This window comes from Hyperoodon ampullatus, assembly GCF_949752795.1.
Source record: "Hyperoodon ampullatus genome assembly, chromosome: 5".
Classification (NCBI taxonomy): Eukaryota; Metazoa; Chordata; class Mammalia; order Artiodactyla; family Ziphiidae; genus Hyperoodon; species Hyperoodon ampullatus.
The window spans coordinates 56253250-56270092 of record NC_136918.1 but is presented as its reverse complement, the minus strand read 5'-3'; the positions used below and the strand labels follow the sequence as shown (position 1 = coordinate 56270092).

General features: G+C 37.8%; 1 protein-coding gene across 4 annotated transcripts in view; it reads left to right on the top strand.

Moving 5' to 3' along the window:
* Window positions 1-709: 709 nt before the first annotated feature.
* NLGN1 (neuroligin 1) overlaps window positions 710-16843 on the top strand; it is a gene marked incomplete at both ends in the record, with an annotated part of 709231 nt that continues 693097 nt past the window's right edge. For 3 of the 4 annotated variants that reach the window (XM_079704460.1, XM_079704459.1, XM_079704457.1), the window contains one exon: window positions 710-1202. In XM_079704460.1, coding sequence (XP_079560586.1) covers window positions 710-1202 — 493 coding nt within the window. Of the gene's footprint in view, window positions 1203-1628; window positions 1689-16843 lie in introns of all 4 variants that reach the window. The other variant, XM_079704458.1, reaches the window with a different exon arrangement.

Below are 16843 nucleotides of genomic sequence, written 5' to 3'. Positions count from 1 at the left end.
TCTGCTACTAAATTCTAATTTTTAGTATGTTTGGTGATTAATACTGTGGTCCCTTAAAGTGATTGAATACTTTCAATAAAGGGAAAATTTCACACATAACCTTCAATATTTTAAGAAACCTGTATTGTGAAATGCTCCTGAAACTGTATATTTTAACAAGGCCTGCTTTCTATTAAATGTGTATAAAGCCAAGAGGCAAGTTTCTCAATATTCTAATTATCGGTTATTTCATCTGTCATCTCACATCAAACCATAATTTTCTTATGGTAGTATTTAACTCACCTGACTCCAGCCACTATTAAAGTATTTCTGTAGCTTGTAAAACATCTAGTTATCACTCTGTCTATATTAGCTTGTTTGTACTAATGATTTATTTTCATTTTCTCTAGGATATAGACCTGCAGCTAACTGGATTTGATTTATAAGAGGGAAATGTACAGTCAATGGCCACTCTCACTACGTTGCTACTATGGAAAACAGAATGGTCAATAGGATATGTTCTGATAAATAGCGATGATTGAAGATGCTACTTCAATACATGTGAAATCAATGGGAGATACTGGCTACATGAAGAGCTTTCTGAGCTTTTCTTGACAAGCTCGCCTTTGAGAAATCTGAGGTGTATTCTACCGTTATACGGTTTTTCTCAAGTGGATACAAACATCTTTGCCTCACTGCAACCAGACAACTACACAACTGATGTGGGACCATGGCACTGCTCAGATGCATGTGGCCAACTTATGTTTGGAGAGCAGTAATGGCATGCTTGGTACACAGGGGATTGGGTGCCTCATTGACTCTTTGTGTGTTGGGCTGTTTGCATCAGGCTGCCCACGTGCTCTCACAAAAATTGGATGATGGAGACCCACTGGTGACTACCAACTTCGGCAAGATAAGAGGGATTAAGAAAGAACTCAATAATGAAATTTTGGGTCCTGTTATTCAGTTTCTTGGCATTCCATATGCAGCCCCGCCAACAGGAGAACATCGTTTTCAGCCTCCAGAACCACCATCTCCTTGGTCAGATATCAGGAATGCTACTCAGTTTGCTCCTGTGTGTCCCCAGAATATCATTGATGGCAGATTGCCAGAAGTCATGCTTCCTGTGTGGTTTACTAATAACTTGGATGTGGTTTCATCATACGTACAAGACCAGAGTGAAGATTGCCTGTATTTAAATATATACGTCCCAACTGAGGATGGTGAGTTTACTACAGGAAAAACAGGGAGATATATTTATATTTTTCTATTCTAATAATATTAATTCATGTGTACTGGTAGCATGCATGGCTTTTCCTGTTGGCATGTAGACATATTTTACATGTGTGCATGCAGCTCTTTTTGTTTATGTGTGTTGGCGTTCTTATTTTTTTCCTGTGCCTACTCATTTTCTTTCCTCTGCAGCACGTATATTAAGGTAGAAATGGGTTCCTAATTTCCATTTCCTACCGAATGACTTCTGAGAAGATGCATCAACATTTCTCCATTGCATGTGCAGGCTCACCGAATTGGGGATCTTTCTCACTCAGTAAATGCAGGAGCGTATTAAGTTAGATAGTGGTGTTGCATGTTCCGGCGGTCTGTGATGGAGCGCCATGTTATTTTCTAGTCTTCTATTCATTTTTCAGTAAAAAGAATATCCAAGGAATGTGCCAGAAAACCCGGCAAGAAAATATGTAGAAAAGGAGGTATGTATAAAGTGAAAATAAAAAATGGGGGAAACAGCTTGCAGAGGAAGAACAAGATATTCTCCCTAAGGATGATTTGCTGATGCTGGGAAGTGAATGGTTAGGCGATATTTGGAATTTAATGAAGCCTGTCAAAGAATAGGAAGATGGTTGAGGAGAGCTCTAGCTGAGTAGATGACATTGACAGAGCTCATTGGTGGTGCCCTGTGTGCTGGCGCTGGTGGCATGGACAGGAGTTGAATCTCTGCTTTGAGTTTGTGTATAGAGAAAAAATACTTAGGTTATTATATTGCCTGCAGGGAACGCAAAGATGCTGCCTTCCCAGCTGTTCAGCTTTGATCTCTGAACCCTTTTCTATAGATAATAGATTCCTTTTTCTCTTAAAATTGGTCAGTTCAGTCACAAACCTAGTTTTTTGTTTGTTTATCCTTAGTTCCTTCTGAACACCCTATGAACTTTCTCATATAAGGGTAAATTTGCCATAACTGTTGGGCAATTACCATTATTAAGTAATGGTATTTTTTTCCCAGACAGTCTTTCCGTTTTCAGTCACTCTTCCAGAAAAAAATGAGATTTTGCAGCTTTTTATACTAAATATTTACAGTCTTAAAATTGCTTTAACATTTTTATATTTATGTTAAACAATTTAAAACATAGGGAAGAACATGATTCAGAAGCTACAATTAAATCAACCTTCAAAGCATCCTCTAGCCAGATTGAGCAAATGTAGACACTGACAGCTGCAAGCTTGCATCTGAATGTAGCTTGTCCACACTCCATTTTTATAGAACATCTAGTAAATCACTCATAGGAGAGTATGATTTTCTCTGGCAGTAAATTATCTGTGTTATTTTGACCTTATTATAACTTTGTAGAATTTTCAATCTTCATACAGAAGTCATATTAATATTCCAGTTCTGTACATTCTCTCTCTCTCTGTGCATTTCTAATCTCCTGGCTGGACCAAGTCAGATTTCATTACAACATTCTTGTGGGGTGGGGAACGTCTAAACTGTTTTTTTTTCACTGGGATTGCATTATGTGGAAGAAGCTTCATATCACCAAATCCTCAATTGCAGATCAGAAGTATTTGCATTAAATTGAGTTTTGTTTTGGTTTTGTTCTTATTTCTTTGGTCAGACTGATAGAATGGAATTTAACCTTTATTTTATTATTAATGTCATGATTTGGGTTAAAAGAATAGTATACTTAAGAAGGTAGATATGGAGGCAACAAAGATGTTTTAGATAACTAAAAAAGTCTCTTGTTTTTTCCCAAATGAGAATAACTGCAGTAATTTATATGCTTTCAACTAATGTACAGTACTGCAGTGGTTATTATTATGCAGCTTATCAAGCATGTGTAATTAGCTAAGTGACTTTTGCCTCCTATCACAAAGATGTTGATTCACAAAGTCATAAATAAAGATGCTATTGAAGAATGCATAAATATAGCATAATACATAAAAATATGTACAATCAAAAATTGATAAGGACATCAAAAGGTAAGCTAGTAAGTGAGAAAGTGACCTTCCTCTCATACAACTTCAGAAAGAAATGAATTCATTAAAAAATTCTTTTTAATGGTTCTTTCGATTGTTGGTTCCATCTGCTTTATGAGAGAGTTGGCAAAGAAGTATGTAGGCTATGATATTTACTTTGGCAAACTTTGAACTACTTTATAATTAGCCTGAGGACAAGATCTATAGATACCTACGTCAGTCTGTGGTAGTCCAAATAGTCTAAATCTACTGTGTTTTCATATTAAGAATTCTAAAACATTGGTTCACTTTGGTATTTAATATATTATTAATAACTAAGTTATGCTGTTTATTAGCTCTTTGTATATTATCCTAACATCTAAATAACAAATAATTTAAATGTAATTTTCTATATAAATAGTTTCTTAAAAAAATAAACAAAATCAAAGTTTAGAGCTTGACTTTTTTTTTTTTTTTTTTTGCGGTACGCGGGCCTCTCACCCCTGCGGCCTCTCCCGTTGCGGAGCACAAGCTCCGGACGCGCAGGCTCAGTGGCCATGGCCCACGGGCCCAGCGCTCCGCGGCATGTGGGATCCCCCCAGACCGGGGCACGAACCCGTGTCCCCTGCATCGGCAGGCGGGCTCTCAACCACTGCGCCACCAGGGAAGCCCAGAGCTTGACTTTTAAGCAGAGGAATAGAACTTTTCCCCCCAAACTTTCAGCTTTTTTTTCCTTCTCTATCGTGAAGAGTCTGTTCACTTCAGGAAATCATATTTTCCTGGTTCAAAAAATATTAGTCATTTCATATTTATGCATATGCTAATATATATACTGCATATGGACTTGGAGTTCTTCAACAGAATTGTGGAAGTTTAGGAAGTATAGGAATAGTTGTGTTGCATTTTATCTAGGTGCTAATAAAATTCTGGCTTATTATTTATCTCTTCTTTTTTTAATTGTGTATGGTCTTCTGCAGAGGCAGATGGACCACCACCCTTGTGCCAATCTATGTATGCTGTATTCATTCAAATCTATTTCTTAATTTCCTATTATATGCACTATCAGTAATGAATGAAACAAAGATCTCTCTTCCCATAGAACTTATGTTCAAGTAAGTTTACAAAGAACAAAGCATTTTCTGCACTTTAATCTGTATGAAAGGAAGAACATCTTCTCCCTCCTCCAAAAGATGCCTTGCTGTAACTTTTAAACAGAGCTTTTATACTATTTTTTCCTGTACAATTGAAGAAAAAAACATATTTTTACCAATAGGCTGCCTCTCATTTACAAAAGGTCCCAGTTGCACTTTTTAATCCATCTTTTTAAATTTCCCATGATAGTTTTAGCCGTATGTTAACTACTCTGTAGATATTTCTTCAGGGCTTTATCCTTGAAAAATTGAAAGAAAGGATGAGTGCTTAAAAGGAGATGACTGTCAGCACTTGGCCAAATATGCAGGCAACATGTGATAGAAACGGAATTTGGATGTAGAGACTGATATAATTTATCACCAAACTTTATGAAGAAAGTATATGACTATCCTTATTTTACAAATTTGAAAGTAGGTTCTCAGAGTTAAGCATTCTGACCCAGTTTCTACTGCTAGTAAGTGGGTGGAGTCAGGTTTGGCCCTAGTTCTTGCTTATATTAGATGCATTTCCATTATGTTAAATTACCTCCTGTAGATGATTTCTACAGCAGAGGCTTGTATGTCTCCACCCTTTTACCCTCCTTTTCTTCCTGCTTGCTTTTGCACATTCAAATATATCGTGAATTCTTTTTATTCTATCAGCTGACTCTATTTTAGATGGGTTTAATGCTCACCTTATTGAATTGGGTCAAGCCAATGTTAGCAACTGATTTCCAGAAAACATGATTAGTACCCATTTTAGTGAATACTTTTAAATAGTACACATGTTTTCTCACTGTCCAGACAAAGATCCCAACGTATTCCTCCGGGCTGCTATCAGGAGTAGCTTTAATTTGCCTATGTTTCATTTTGCTTCTCTAGTTCACTCTCTTATGAGAGTTGCCAACAAACCGTAAAGTGGTCAAATATTAGGCAGTAAACATGAGAAGGGGAACAAGGGACCCAGAGAATCCACAGCAAATTGATTGGCTTACGGATACCCTAGAGTTGTTTAGCTTTGTATTTCTCCAGTACTTTGACTATAATTTGCATAGCTCGTGTGAGATGAATACAGAATTAATTTTCGTTTCTGCATAAGTTAACTCATTTTTTTCCACTTACCCCAATTTTATTGTATAGAAAATTACAATCTCTGTGGATGGCTGTGGTACAGTTCTTGACTCCTTGAGAATTTTATTCCTGATTTTCATAAGTATTTAACTTTTACACACTCTGCTTAGTAGTCTTTACCTGAGATAATATTGAATTCATTCAAGAGCCTTTTCCATAAATTTAGGGTTTATTTGGTGATTTGCTGAACATAGAGACTGATTTTTTCCTAATTAGGTATGTATAAAAATGACTGCTATCACTGTCAGTGCGTTTAGGATTTTAAAAGGGGATTATATTCCAGAATGCTCTTCCTTCATGCTTATACATTTCTATCTAATTTATTCACTTAACAAATGTTTATTGAGTCCTTACTCTGTACTGATTAGATTACTGCTCTAGGCCCCTGAGATACATCAGTGAAAAAAAAAACAATTGAAAAATCCTTGCCCAGGCTTCCCTGGTGGCGCAGTGGTTGAGAGTCCGCCTGCCGATGCAGGGGACACGGATTCGTGCCCCGGCCCGGGAAGATCCCACATGCCGCGGAGCGGCTGGGCCCGTGAGCCATGGCCGCTGAGCCTGCGCGCCCGGAGCCTGTGCTCCGCAACGGGAGAGGCCACAACAGTGAGAGGCCCGCGTGCCGCAAAAAAAAAAAAATCCTTGCCCTTCTGGAGCTTATATGCTAGTGTGTGGAGACACGTTGTAGACAATAAACGCAATAAACAACTAAATTTAGAGGTTATAAGAAGATGAGAAATAAACAGAGTATGGAGGCTTGAGTGTGCTGGTGTGGAGGGTGAAGGTAATTTTAAATAACTTAGCCAGTGATGTCTTCTTTTGGGCAAAGCCCTGAAGGAAACGAAATGGGTATCTGAGGAAAGAACATGGAAAAGAGCAAGCACAAAGGCATTACGATGAGATTCTGCCTTGTGTATTTAAGGAGCAACTAGGGGTATGGTAAATCTGGAAAGAGTAGAGAGAGTGAGGCAATGAGATTCAGAATGATCTGACTTTATATTAAAGAGATCATTCTGGCTGACTTATTGACAGTAGATTGTAGGAGAGTATGGAGGAACCGGGAGAGCAAAGAAGAGGTTCTTGTAGTTTGGACAAGATGTCAGCCTGATCCAGGCTCAGACCAGAGGAGTAACAATGGAAGTCATAGTCTTGATATATTACAAACATCACATTTCTTGCTCATTTGGTTATGGATTGTAAAAGAAAATGAGCAGTCAGAGAAGATTCCTAGATTTTGGTCTGAATGTCTAGAAAAATAGATTTGCCATCAATTAAGACAGAAAAAAGGAATGTAGAATAGTGTAGGAGGAGGCACAGTAGAAGAATGATGTTTAGCTTGGACATGTTAAATCTGAGGTGACTCTTAGACATCCAAGTGTAGGCATCAAGGAACCAGTTTGACATTCAGGAGAGAGGTATAAGTGGAGATATATATTTGGGAGTCATTGTGATATAGAAGGTAGAGGTTTAAAGTCATGAGGCTGAGTGAGAATTAAAGGAATTAATTAAAGGAATTGAATGAAAATAGAGAAAAGAGATGACACCAAAGATTAATCCAGGGACATTCCAACACTAAGAGTTCTGGAAGAAGAGAAGGAAAGACTATGGAGACTGAGAAAGTGTTACATGTGAGATAAAGGTAAACCAATATATTTTTGTTGTCCTAGAAGCTAAGTAAAGAAAATGCATCAAAATAGACAAGAGCGATCAACTCTACCAAATGAACTCTTGTGGGGTGGTATGGGTCTGACACACTGGAGTGGGTCAAAGAGAGAATGGTGGAAGATTTGGAATCACTAAGCATAAATAATTATTTTAAGGAGTTTTGCTGTAAGAAGGAGCAGAAAAAATGGAAGTGTAAGGACAGTAGAGGTTGTTTTGTTGCTATAGGTTAAGATGGAAGAAATAGAGAAATGTTTGTATGATTAGGTTTGACATAAATACACTACCATGTGTAAAATAGATAGCTAGTGGGAAGCAGCTGCATAGCACACTGAGATCAGCTTGCTGCTTTGTGACCACCTAGAGGAGTGGGATAGGGAGGGTGGGAGGGAGACGCAAGAGGGAGGGGATATGGGGATATATGTATACATATAGTTGATTCACTTCATTGTACAGCAGAAACTAACACAACATTGTAAAGCAATTTTATTATAATAAAAAAATTTTAAAAAGAGAGAAATGTTTGTATATAGTAGGAAGGGAACAATTAAAAATATAGAGGAGGAAAAAGCGCGGAGCCCAGTGACGGGCGTGAGATGCTGGGGCTGCTGCTGCCGCGGCCAAGAAGCCTGTGTGTGAGCGCAGGTCACTGTCCACACTGCCCTTCTGGGAGCCTGTGCAGCCCGCCACTGCAGGGGTCCCGGGATCCAGGGGCGGCTTCCCTGGGAGAACGCATGGCGCGCCTCGGGCTGGTGCAACGTCACGCCGACCTCTGCCGCTGCAGGCTCGCCCCGCATTCCGTACCCCTCCCTCCCACACGGCCTGAGTGAGCCAGAGTCCCCGAAGAGGCTGCTCCTTTAACCCTGTCCTGTCTGAGCGAAGAACAGATGCCCTCCAGCGACCTACACGCAAAGGCGGGGCCAAATCCAAAGCTGAGACCCAGGAGCTGTGAGAACAAAGAAGAGAAAGGGAAACCTCTCCCAGCAGCCTCAGAAGCAGCAGATTAAAGCACCATAATCAACTTGATGTACCCTGCATCTGTGGAATATATGAATAGACAACAAATCATCCCAAATTGAGGAGCCAAGAGTCAGTGCTGTGCCTCTGAGGTGGGAGAGCCAACTTCAGGACACTGGTCCACAAGAGACCTCCCAGCTCCACATAATATCAAACGGCGAAAATCTTCCAGAGATCTCCATCTCAACACCAGCACCCAGCTTCACTCAACGACCAGCAAGCTACAGTGCTGGACACCCTATGCCAAACAACTAGCAAGACAGGAACACAACGCCACCCATTAGCAGAGAGGTGGCCTAAAATCATAAAAAGTCCGCAGACACCCCAAAACACACCACCAGACGTGGACCTGCCCACCAGAAAGACAAGATCCAGCCTCATCCACCAGAGCACAGGCACTAGTGTCCTCCACCAGGAAGCCTACACAACCCACTAAACCAACCTTAGCCACTGGGGACAGACACCAAAAACAACGGGAACTACGAACCTGCAGCCTGCAAAAAGGAGATCCCAAACACAGTAACATAAGCAAAATGAGAAGACAGAAAAACACACAGCAGGAGAAGGAGCAAGATAAAAACCTACCAGACCTAACAAATGAAGAGGTAATAGGCAGTCTACCTGAAAAAGAATTCAGAATAATGATGGTAAAGATGATCCAAGATTCTATTTCCAAGATCCAAAATCTTGGAAATAGAATAGACAAAATGCAAGAAACAGTTAACAAGGACCTAGAAGAACTAAAGATGAATCAAGCATCGATTAAAAACACAATAAATGAAATAAAAAATACTCTAGATGGGATCAATAGCAGAATAAATGAGGCAGAAGAACAGATAAGTGAGGTGGAAGATAAAATAGTGGAAATAACTGCTGTGGAGCAAAATAAAGAAAAAAGAATGAAAAGAACAGAGGACAGTCTCAGAGACCTCTGGGACAACATTAAACACACCAACATTCGAATTATAGGGGTTCCAGAAGAAGAAGAGAAAAAGAAAGGGACTGAGAAAATATTTGAAGGGATTATAGTTGAAAACTTCCCTAATATGGGAAAGGAAATAGTTAATCAAGTCCAGGAGGCACAGAGAGTCCCATACAGAATAAATCCAAGGAGAAATACGCCAAGACACATATTAATCAAACTGTCAAAAATTAAACACAAAGAAATCATATTAAAAGCAGCAAGGCAAAAACAACAAATAACACACAAGGGAATCCCCAACAGGATAACAGATGATCTCTCAGCAGAAACTCTACAAGCCAGAAGGGAGTGGTAGGACATAATTAAAGTGATGAAGGAGAAAAACCTGCAACCAAGATTACTCTACCCAGCAAGGATCTCATTCAGATTTGATGGAGAAATTAAAATGTTTACAGACAAGCAAAAGCTGAGAGAGTTCAGCACCACCAAACCAGCTTTACAACAAATGCTAAAGGAACTTCTCTAGGCAAGAAACACAACAGAAGGAACAGACCTACAATAACGAACCCAAAACAATTAAGAAAATGGGAATAGGAACATACATATTGATAATTACCTTAAATGTAAAAGGACTAAATGCTCCCACCAAAAGACACAGATTGGCTGAATGGATGCAAAAACAAGACCCATATATATGTTGTCTACAAGAGACCCACTTCAGACCTAGAGACACATACAGATTGAAAGTAAGGGGATGGAAAAAGATATTCCATGCAAATGGAAACCTAAAGAAAGCTGGAGTAGAAATTCTCATATCAGACAAAATAGACTTTAAAACAAACACTACTAGAAGAGACAAAGAAGGACACTACATAATGATCAAGGGATTGATCCAAGAAGAAGATATAACAATTGTAAATATTTATGCACCCAACATAGGAGCACCTCAATACATAAGGCAAATACTAACAGCCATAAAAGGAGAAATCGACAGTAACACAATCATAGTAGGGGACTTTGACACCCCACTTTCACCAATGGACAGATCATCCAAAATGAAAATAAATAAGGAAACACAAGCTTTAAATGATACATTAAACAAGATGGACTTAATTGATATTTATAGGACATTCCATCCAAAAACAACAGAATACACATTTTTCTCAAGTGCTCATGGAACATTTTCCAGGATAGATCATATCTTGGGTCACAAATCAAGCCTTGGTAAATTTAAGAAAATTGAAATTGTATCAAGTATCTTTTCCGACCACAATACTATGAGATTAGATATCAATTACAGGAAAAGAGCTGTAAAAAATACAAACACATGGAGACTAAACAATACACTACTTAATAACGAAGTGATCACTGAAGAAATCAAAGAGGAAATTAAAAAATACCTAGAAACAAATGACAATGGAGACACGACGACCCAAATCCTATGGGATGCAGCAAAAGCAGTTCTAAGGGGGAAGTTTATAGCAATACAATCCCACCTTAAGAAACAGGATACATCTCAAATAAACAACCTAACCTTGCACCTAAAGCAATTAGAGAAAGAAGAACAAAAACATCCCAAAGTTAGCAGAAGGAAAGAAATCATAAAAATCAGATCAGAAATAAATGAAAAAGAAATGAAGGAAACGATAGCAAAGATCAATAAAACTAAAAGCTGGTTCTTTGAGAAGATAAACAAAATTGATAAACCATTAGCCAGACTCATCATGAAAAAAAGGGAGAAGACTCAAATCAATAAAATTAGAAATGAAAAAGGAGAAGTAACAACTGACACTGCAGAAATACAAAAGATCATGAGAGATTACTACAAGCAACTCTATGCCAATAAAATGGACAACCTGGAAGAAATGGACAAATTCTTAGAAATGCACAACCTGCCAAGACTGAATCAGGAAGAAATAGAAAATATGAACAGACCAATCACAAGCACTGAAATTGAAACTGTGATTAAAACTCTTCCAACAAACAAAAGCCCAGGACCAGATGGCTTCACAGGCGAATTCTATGAAGCATTTAGAGAAGAGCTAACACCTATCCTTCTCAAACTCTTCCAAAATATAGCAAAGGGAGTAACACTCCGAAACTCATTCTACAAGGCCACCGTCACCCTGATACCAAAACCAGACAAGGATGTCACAAAGAAAGAAAACTACAGGCCAATATCACTGATGAATATAGATGCAAAAATCCTCAACAAAATACTAGCAAACAGAATCCAACAGCACATTAAAAGGATCATACACCATGATCAAGTGGGTTTTATTCCAGGAATGCAAGGATTCTTCAATATACACAAATAAATCAACGTGATACACCATATTAACAAATTGAAGGAGAAAAACCATATGATCATCTCAATAGATGCAGAGAAAGCTTTTGACAAAATTCAACACCCATTTATGATAAAAACCCTTCAGAAAGTAGGCATAGAGGGAACTTTCCTCAACATAATAAAGGCCATATATGACAAACCCACAGCCAGCATCATCCTCAATGGTGAAAAACTGAAACCATTTCCACTAAGATCAGGAACAAGACAAGGTTGCCCACTCTCACCACTCTTATTCAACATAGTTTTCAAAGTTTTAGCCACAGCAATCAGAGAAGAAAAGGAAATAAAAGGAATCCAAATCGTTAAAGAAGAAGTAAAGCTGTCACTGTTTGCAGATGACATGATACTATACATAGAGAATCCTAAAGATGCTACCAGAAAACTACTAGAGCTAATCAATGAATTTGGTAAAGTAGCAGGATACAAAATTAATGCACAGAAATCTCTGGCATTCCTATATACTAATGATGAAAAATCTGAAATTGAAATCAAGGAAACACTCCCATTTACCATTGCAACAAAAAGAATAAAATATCTAGGAATAAACCTACCTAAGGAGACAAAAGACCTGTATGCAGAAAATTATAAGACACTGATGAAAGAAATTAAAGATGATACAAATAGATGGAGAGATGTACCATGTTCTTGGATTGGAAGAATCAACATTGTGAAAATGACTCTACTACCCAAAGCAATCTACAGATTCAATGCAATCCCTATCAAACTACCACTGGTATTTTTCACAGAACTAGAACAAAAAATTTCACAATTTGTATGGCAACACAAAAGACCCCAAATAGCCCAAGCAATCTTGAGAACGAAAAATGGAGCTGGATGAATCAGGCTCCCTGACTTCAGACTATACTACAAAGCTACAGTAATCAAGACAGTATGGTACTGGCACAAAAACAGAAAGATAGGTCAATGGAACAGGATAGAAAGCCCAGAGATAAACCCACGGATATATGGTCACCTTATCTTTGATAAAGGAGGCAGGAATGTACAGTGGAGAAAGGACAGTCTCTTTAATAAGTGGTGCTGGGAAAACTGGATAGGGACATGTAAAAGTATGAGATTAGATCACTCCCTAACACTATACACAAAAATAAGCTCAAAATGGATTAAAGACCTAAATGTAAGGCCAGACACTATCAAACTCTTAGAGGAAAACATAGGCAGAACACTCTATGACATAAATCACAGCAAGATCCTTTTTGACCCACCTCCTAGAGAAATGGAAATAAAGACAAAAATAAACACATGGGACCTAATGTAACTTAAAAGCTTTTGCACAGCAAAGGAAACCATAAACAAGACCAAAAGACAACCCTCAGAATGGGAGAAAATATTTGCAAATGAAACAACTGACAAAGGATTAATCTCCAAAATTTATAAGCAGCTCATGCAGCTCAATAACAAAAAAACAAACAACCCAATCCAAAAATGGTCAGAAGACCTAAATAGGCATTTCTCCACAGAAGATATACAGACTGCCAACAAACACATGAAAGGATGCTCAACATCTTTACTCATTAGAGAAATGCAAATCAAAACTACAATGAGATATCATCTCACACCAGTCAGAATGGCCATCATCAAGAAATCTACAAACAATAAATGCTGGAGAGGGTGTGGAAAAAAGGGAACACTCTTGCACTGCTGGTGGGAATGTGAATTGGTACAGCCACTATGGAGAACGGTATGGAGGTTCCTTAAAAAACTACAAATAGAACTACCATATGACCCAGCAATCCCACTACTGGGCATATACCCTGAGAAAACCATAATTCAAAAAGAGACATGTACCAAAATGTTCATAGCAGCCCTATTTACAATAGCCCGGAGATGGAAACAACCTATGTATCCATCATCGGATGAATGGGTAAAGAAGATGTGGCACATATATACAATGGAATATTACTCAGCCATAAAAAGAAACGAAATTGAGCTATTTGTAATGAGGTGGATGGACCTAGAGCCTGTCATACAGAGTGAAGTAAGTCAGAAAGAGAAAGACAAATACTGTATGCTGACACATATATATGGAATTTAAGAAAAAAAAATGTCATGAAGAACATAGGGGTAAGACAGGAATAAAGACACAGACCTACTAGAGAATGGACTTGAGGATATGGGGGGGGGGAAGGGTAAGCTGTGACAAAGCGAAAGAGCGGCATGGACATATATACACTACCAAACGTAAGGTAGATAGCTAGTGGGAAGCAGCCGCATAGCACAGGGAGATCAGCTCGGTGCTTTGTGACCGCCTGGAGGGGTGGGATAGGGAGGGTGGGAGGGAGACGAAAAAAGGGAGGGGATATGGTAACATATGTATATGTATAACTGATAAAAAACAAAACAAAACAAACAAACAAAAAAAATTAAAAAAATAAAAATATAGAGGAAAGATGGTAGACTTCTAGAATAATATCTTTAGAGAAAGTTGAGATTTAGTATACAATTGGAGGTTTTGGATTAAAAAGAGCATTAGTAGATAATTTAAATTAACATGTAGCTAGGCAGAGTACATGAGTATGAGTACATGGGTAGAAGTAGTAATATGATTCTATTCTCATCTGATTTTTCCTATTTTAATTGTTCAGTGTGTAACATTAAGGGAAGTGGAGATAGAATTAGCATTGGTGAGGTCTTAATATGTTGTAGACTTTTAGCCTTATTAATTTATTTAATATCACAAAAATCCTATGAGATTTTTATTCCCACTTTACAAATGCAGAAATGGAGGACCAAAGAGGTTAAGTATCCTGCCCAAATATACATAATTTGTTAGTGGCCAACTGTATTTTCTTTAAGGAGATGATTTTAGAACAGAGGGAATAAAGCAAAACAATACAACAGCAACAATAACAATTCTGTTTATGTGGGATCCCAGATCAAATAGAAAATTTGGTGACCAATTTGCTAGTAGAAAAATCACTACATACTGAAATAATTAAAACATCTGGTTTATTTGGGGTCTGAAGATAATGGGAAACCAGATTAAACCAGAGATTTGGCTTCATATTTGAATTAGTATCCTTGGACAGATGTGGTTAAGTCTTCTAAAAGCTAAACAGTTTAAGTTGGAACTCTGAAATGAAGCAGGTCTAAAAGGGTTGTAAAGTTTTAAAAGAACAACATCAATTGTTCCATTGTCTACTGATAGGCAGAGAGAGTCTCCTGAAGCTGATGATTAAAAGACCGTTATAGGTGTCCAGCTCATTTTTTCCATAGAATAAATACTTTTTTTCTTGTAGAAATTGGGGTTGAAGTTGAAAACATATGACATGCCACCAGCAAAAAGAGCTATGTCACAGAATAAATCCTCTGTAGAAAATGCTTTCCTTTCTACTATCCAGTGTAATGATACGTGTTTTAAAGTGTTGTTTTCACATATAGAACATACTACTAGCTTCATAATTATGATGTAATCTTTGCTTTAATTAACTTCTACATTACTTTTTTTTTTTTTTTTACAGATTTTGTTGATAATCTTTTGTCCTCTCATATTTCTCCTCCTCTTCTTCTTCCTCCCATGGTGGTACATGCTAAAGTAGTTTAGGAAATGGCCAACTTCAAAAATCACACCAGTACATACATTTGCTAGTAACAATCACATAATCTCATTCTGGATTTGATAATCTTAAACTCTGGACTAGATGTGGAAGCATAATTTCTAATCATAAATCTTCACATAGTCCTTTGTAAGGGGACAGAATACTTTATGTAATACTCCCTATATTAGATTCCTAGGGCTGCTGTAACAAATTGCCACAAACTGTGTGGCTTTAAACACCAGAGATTTATTCTCTCACAGTTCTGGAGCTGAGAAGCCCAAAATCAAGGAGTTGGCAGTTTTGGTTACTTCTGGAGGCTCTAAAGGAGAATCTTCCTGCCTCTTTTTTAGCTTCTGCTGGTTGCCAAAAGTCATTGGCATTCTTTGGCTTGTAGTTGTATTGGTCTAGTCTCTACTTCTGTTGTCATGTGGCTTTCTTCCCTGGGTGTCTCCCAGTGTCTCTGTGTCTTCACATGGCCTGCTTATAAGAATACCAATCATAAGATTTATGACCCTTCCCAATCCAGTATGACTTCATCTTAATTACATTTGCTAAGGCCCTATTTCCAAATAAGGTCATTTCTTTGCTAGGGTTGCTTTCCAAAGTATCACAAACTGCGTGACTTACACAGCAGAAAATTTTGGTGTCACAGTTTTAAAGGCTGGAAGTCTGAGATCAAGACACTGGCATGGTTGGTTCTTTCTGAAGGCTGTGTAGAAGATTCTGTTGTAGGTCTCTCTGGCTTGTAGATGGCTATCTTCTCCCTGTATCTCTTCACAGGGCATTCTCCCTTTTTCTATTGAGGCATGACTGACATGTAATATTATATTAGTTTCAGGTGCACAACATTAGGATTCGATATTTGTATATATTGTAAAACATCATCACAATAAGTCTCGTTAACAGCCATCCCCATACATTTTTTTCTTATGATGAGAACTTTTAAGATTTACTCTTAGCAACTTTCAAATATGCAGTACAGTACTATCAGCTATAGTCACCATGCTGTATCTTACATCCCCATGACTTATTTATTTTATAGCTGGAAGTTTGTACCTTTGACCCCTCCTTCACCCATTTTAACCACTCCTCACCCCCAGCCTCTGTTCTATCTATGAGCTTGCTTTTTTGTTTGTTTGTTTGATTTTTAAATTCCACATTTTTAAGTGAGATCATATAGTATTTGTCTTTCACTGACTTATTTCCCTTAGCATAATGCCCTCAAAGCCCATCCATGTTGTCTCAAATGGCAAGGTTTCATTTTTTTATGGCTTAATAGTATTCTATTATGTGTTCTTTATCCATTTATCTATCAGTGGACACTTAGGTCTTTTCCATATCTTGACTGTTGTAAGTGGTGCTGCAATGAACATGTGGGTACATCTTTTTGAATTAGTGTTTTTATTTTCTTCAGATAAATACCCAGAAGTGGAATTACTAAATCATATGGTAGTTCTATTTTTAATTTTTTGAGGAACCTCCACATTGTTTTCCATAGTGACTGTGCCAGTTTACATTCCCACCAGCAATGCACAACAGTTCCCTTTTCCCAACATCCTTGCCAATGATTATTATTAGTTGTCTTCTTGATAATTGCCATTCTTATAGGTGGTATCTTATTGTAGTTTTGATTTGTATTTTCCTAATGATTAGTGATGTTGAGCATCTTCTTACATACTCATTGGCCATTTGCGTGTCTTCTTTGGAAAAATGTCTATTCAGATCCTCTGCCTGTTTTTTAATTGGATTTTTGTGTTTTTTGCTCTTGTATTGTTAAATTACCACTTTTTATAAGGACAGCAGTCATATTGAGTTAGGGCCCACCCTAGTGACCTCCTCTTAACTAATTATATCTGTAAGACCCTATTTCTAAATAAGGTCACATTCTGAGATACTGAGCATTAGGACT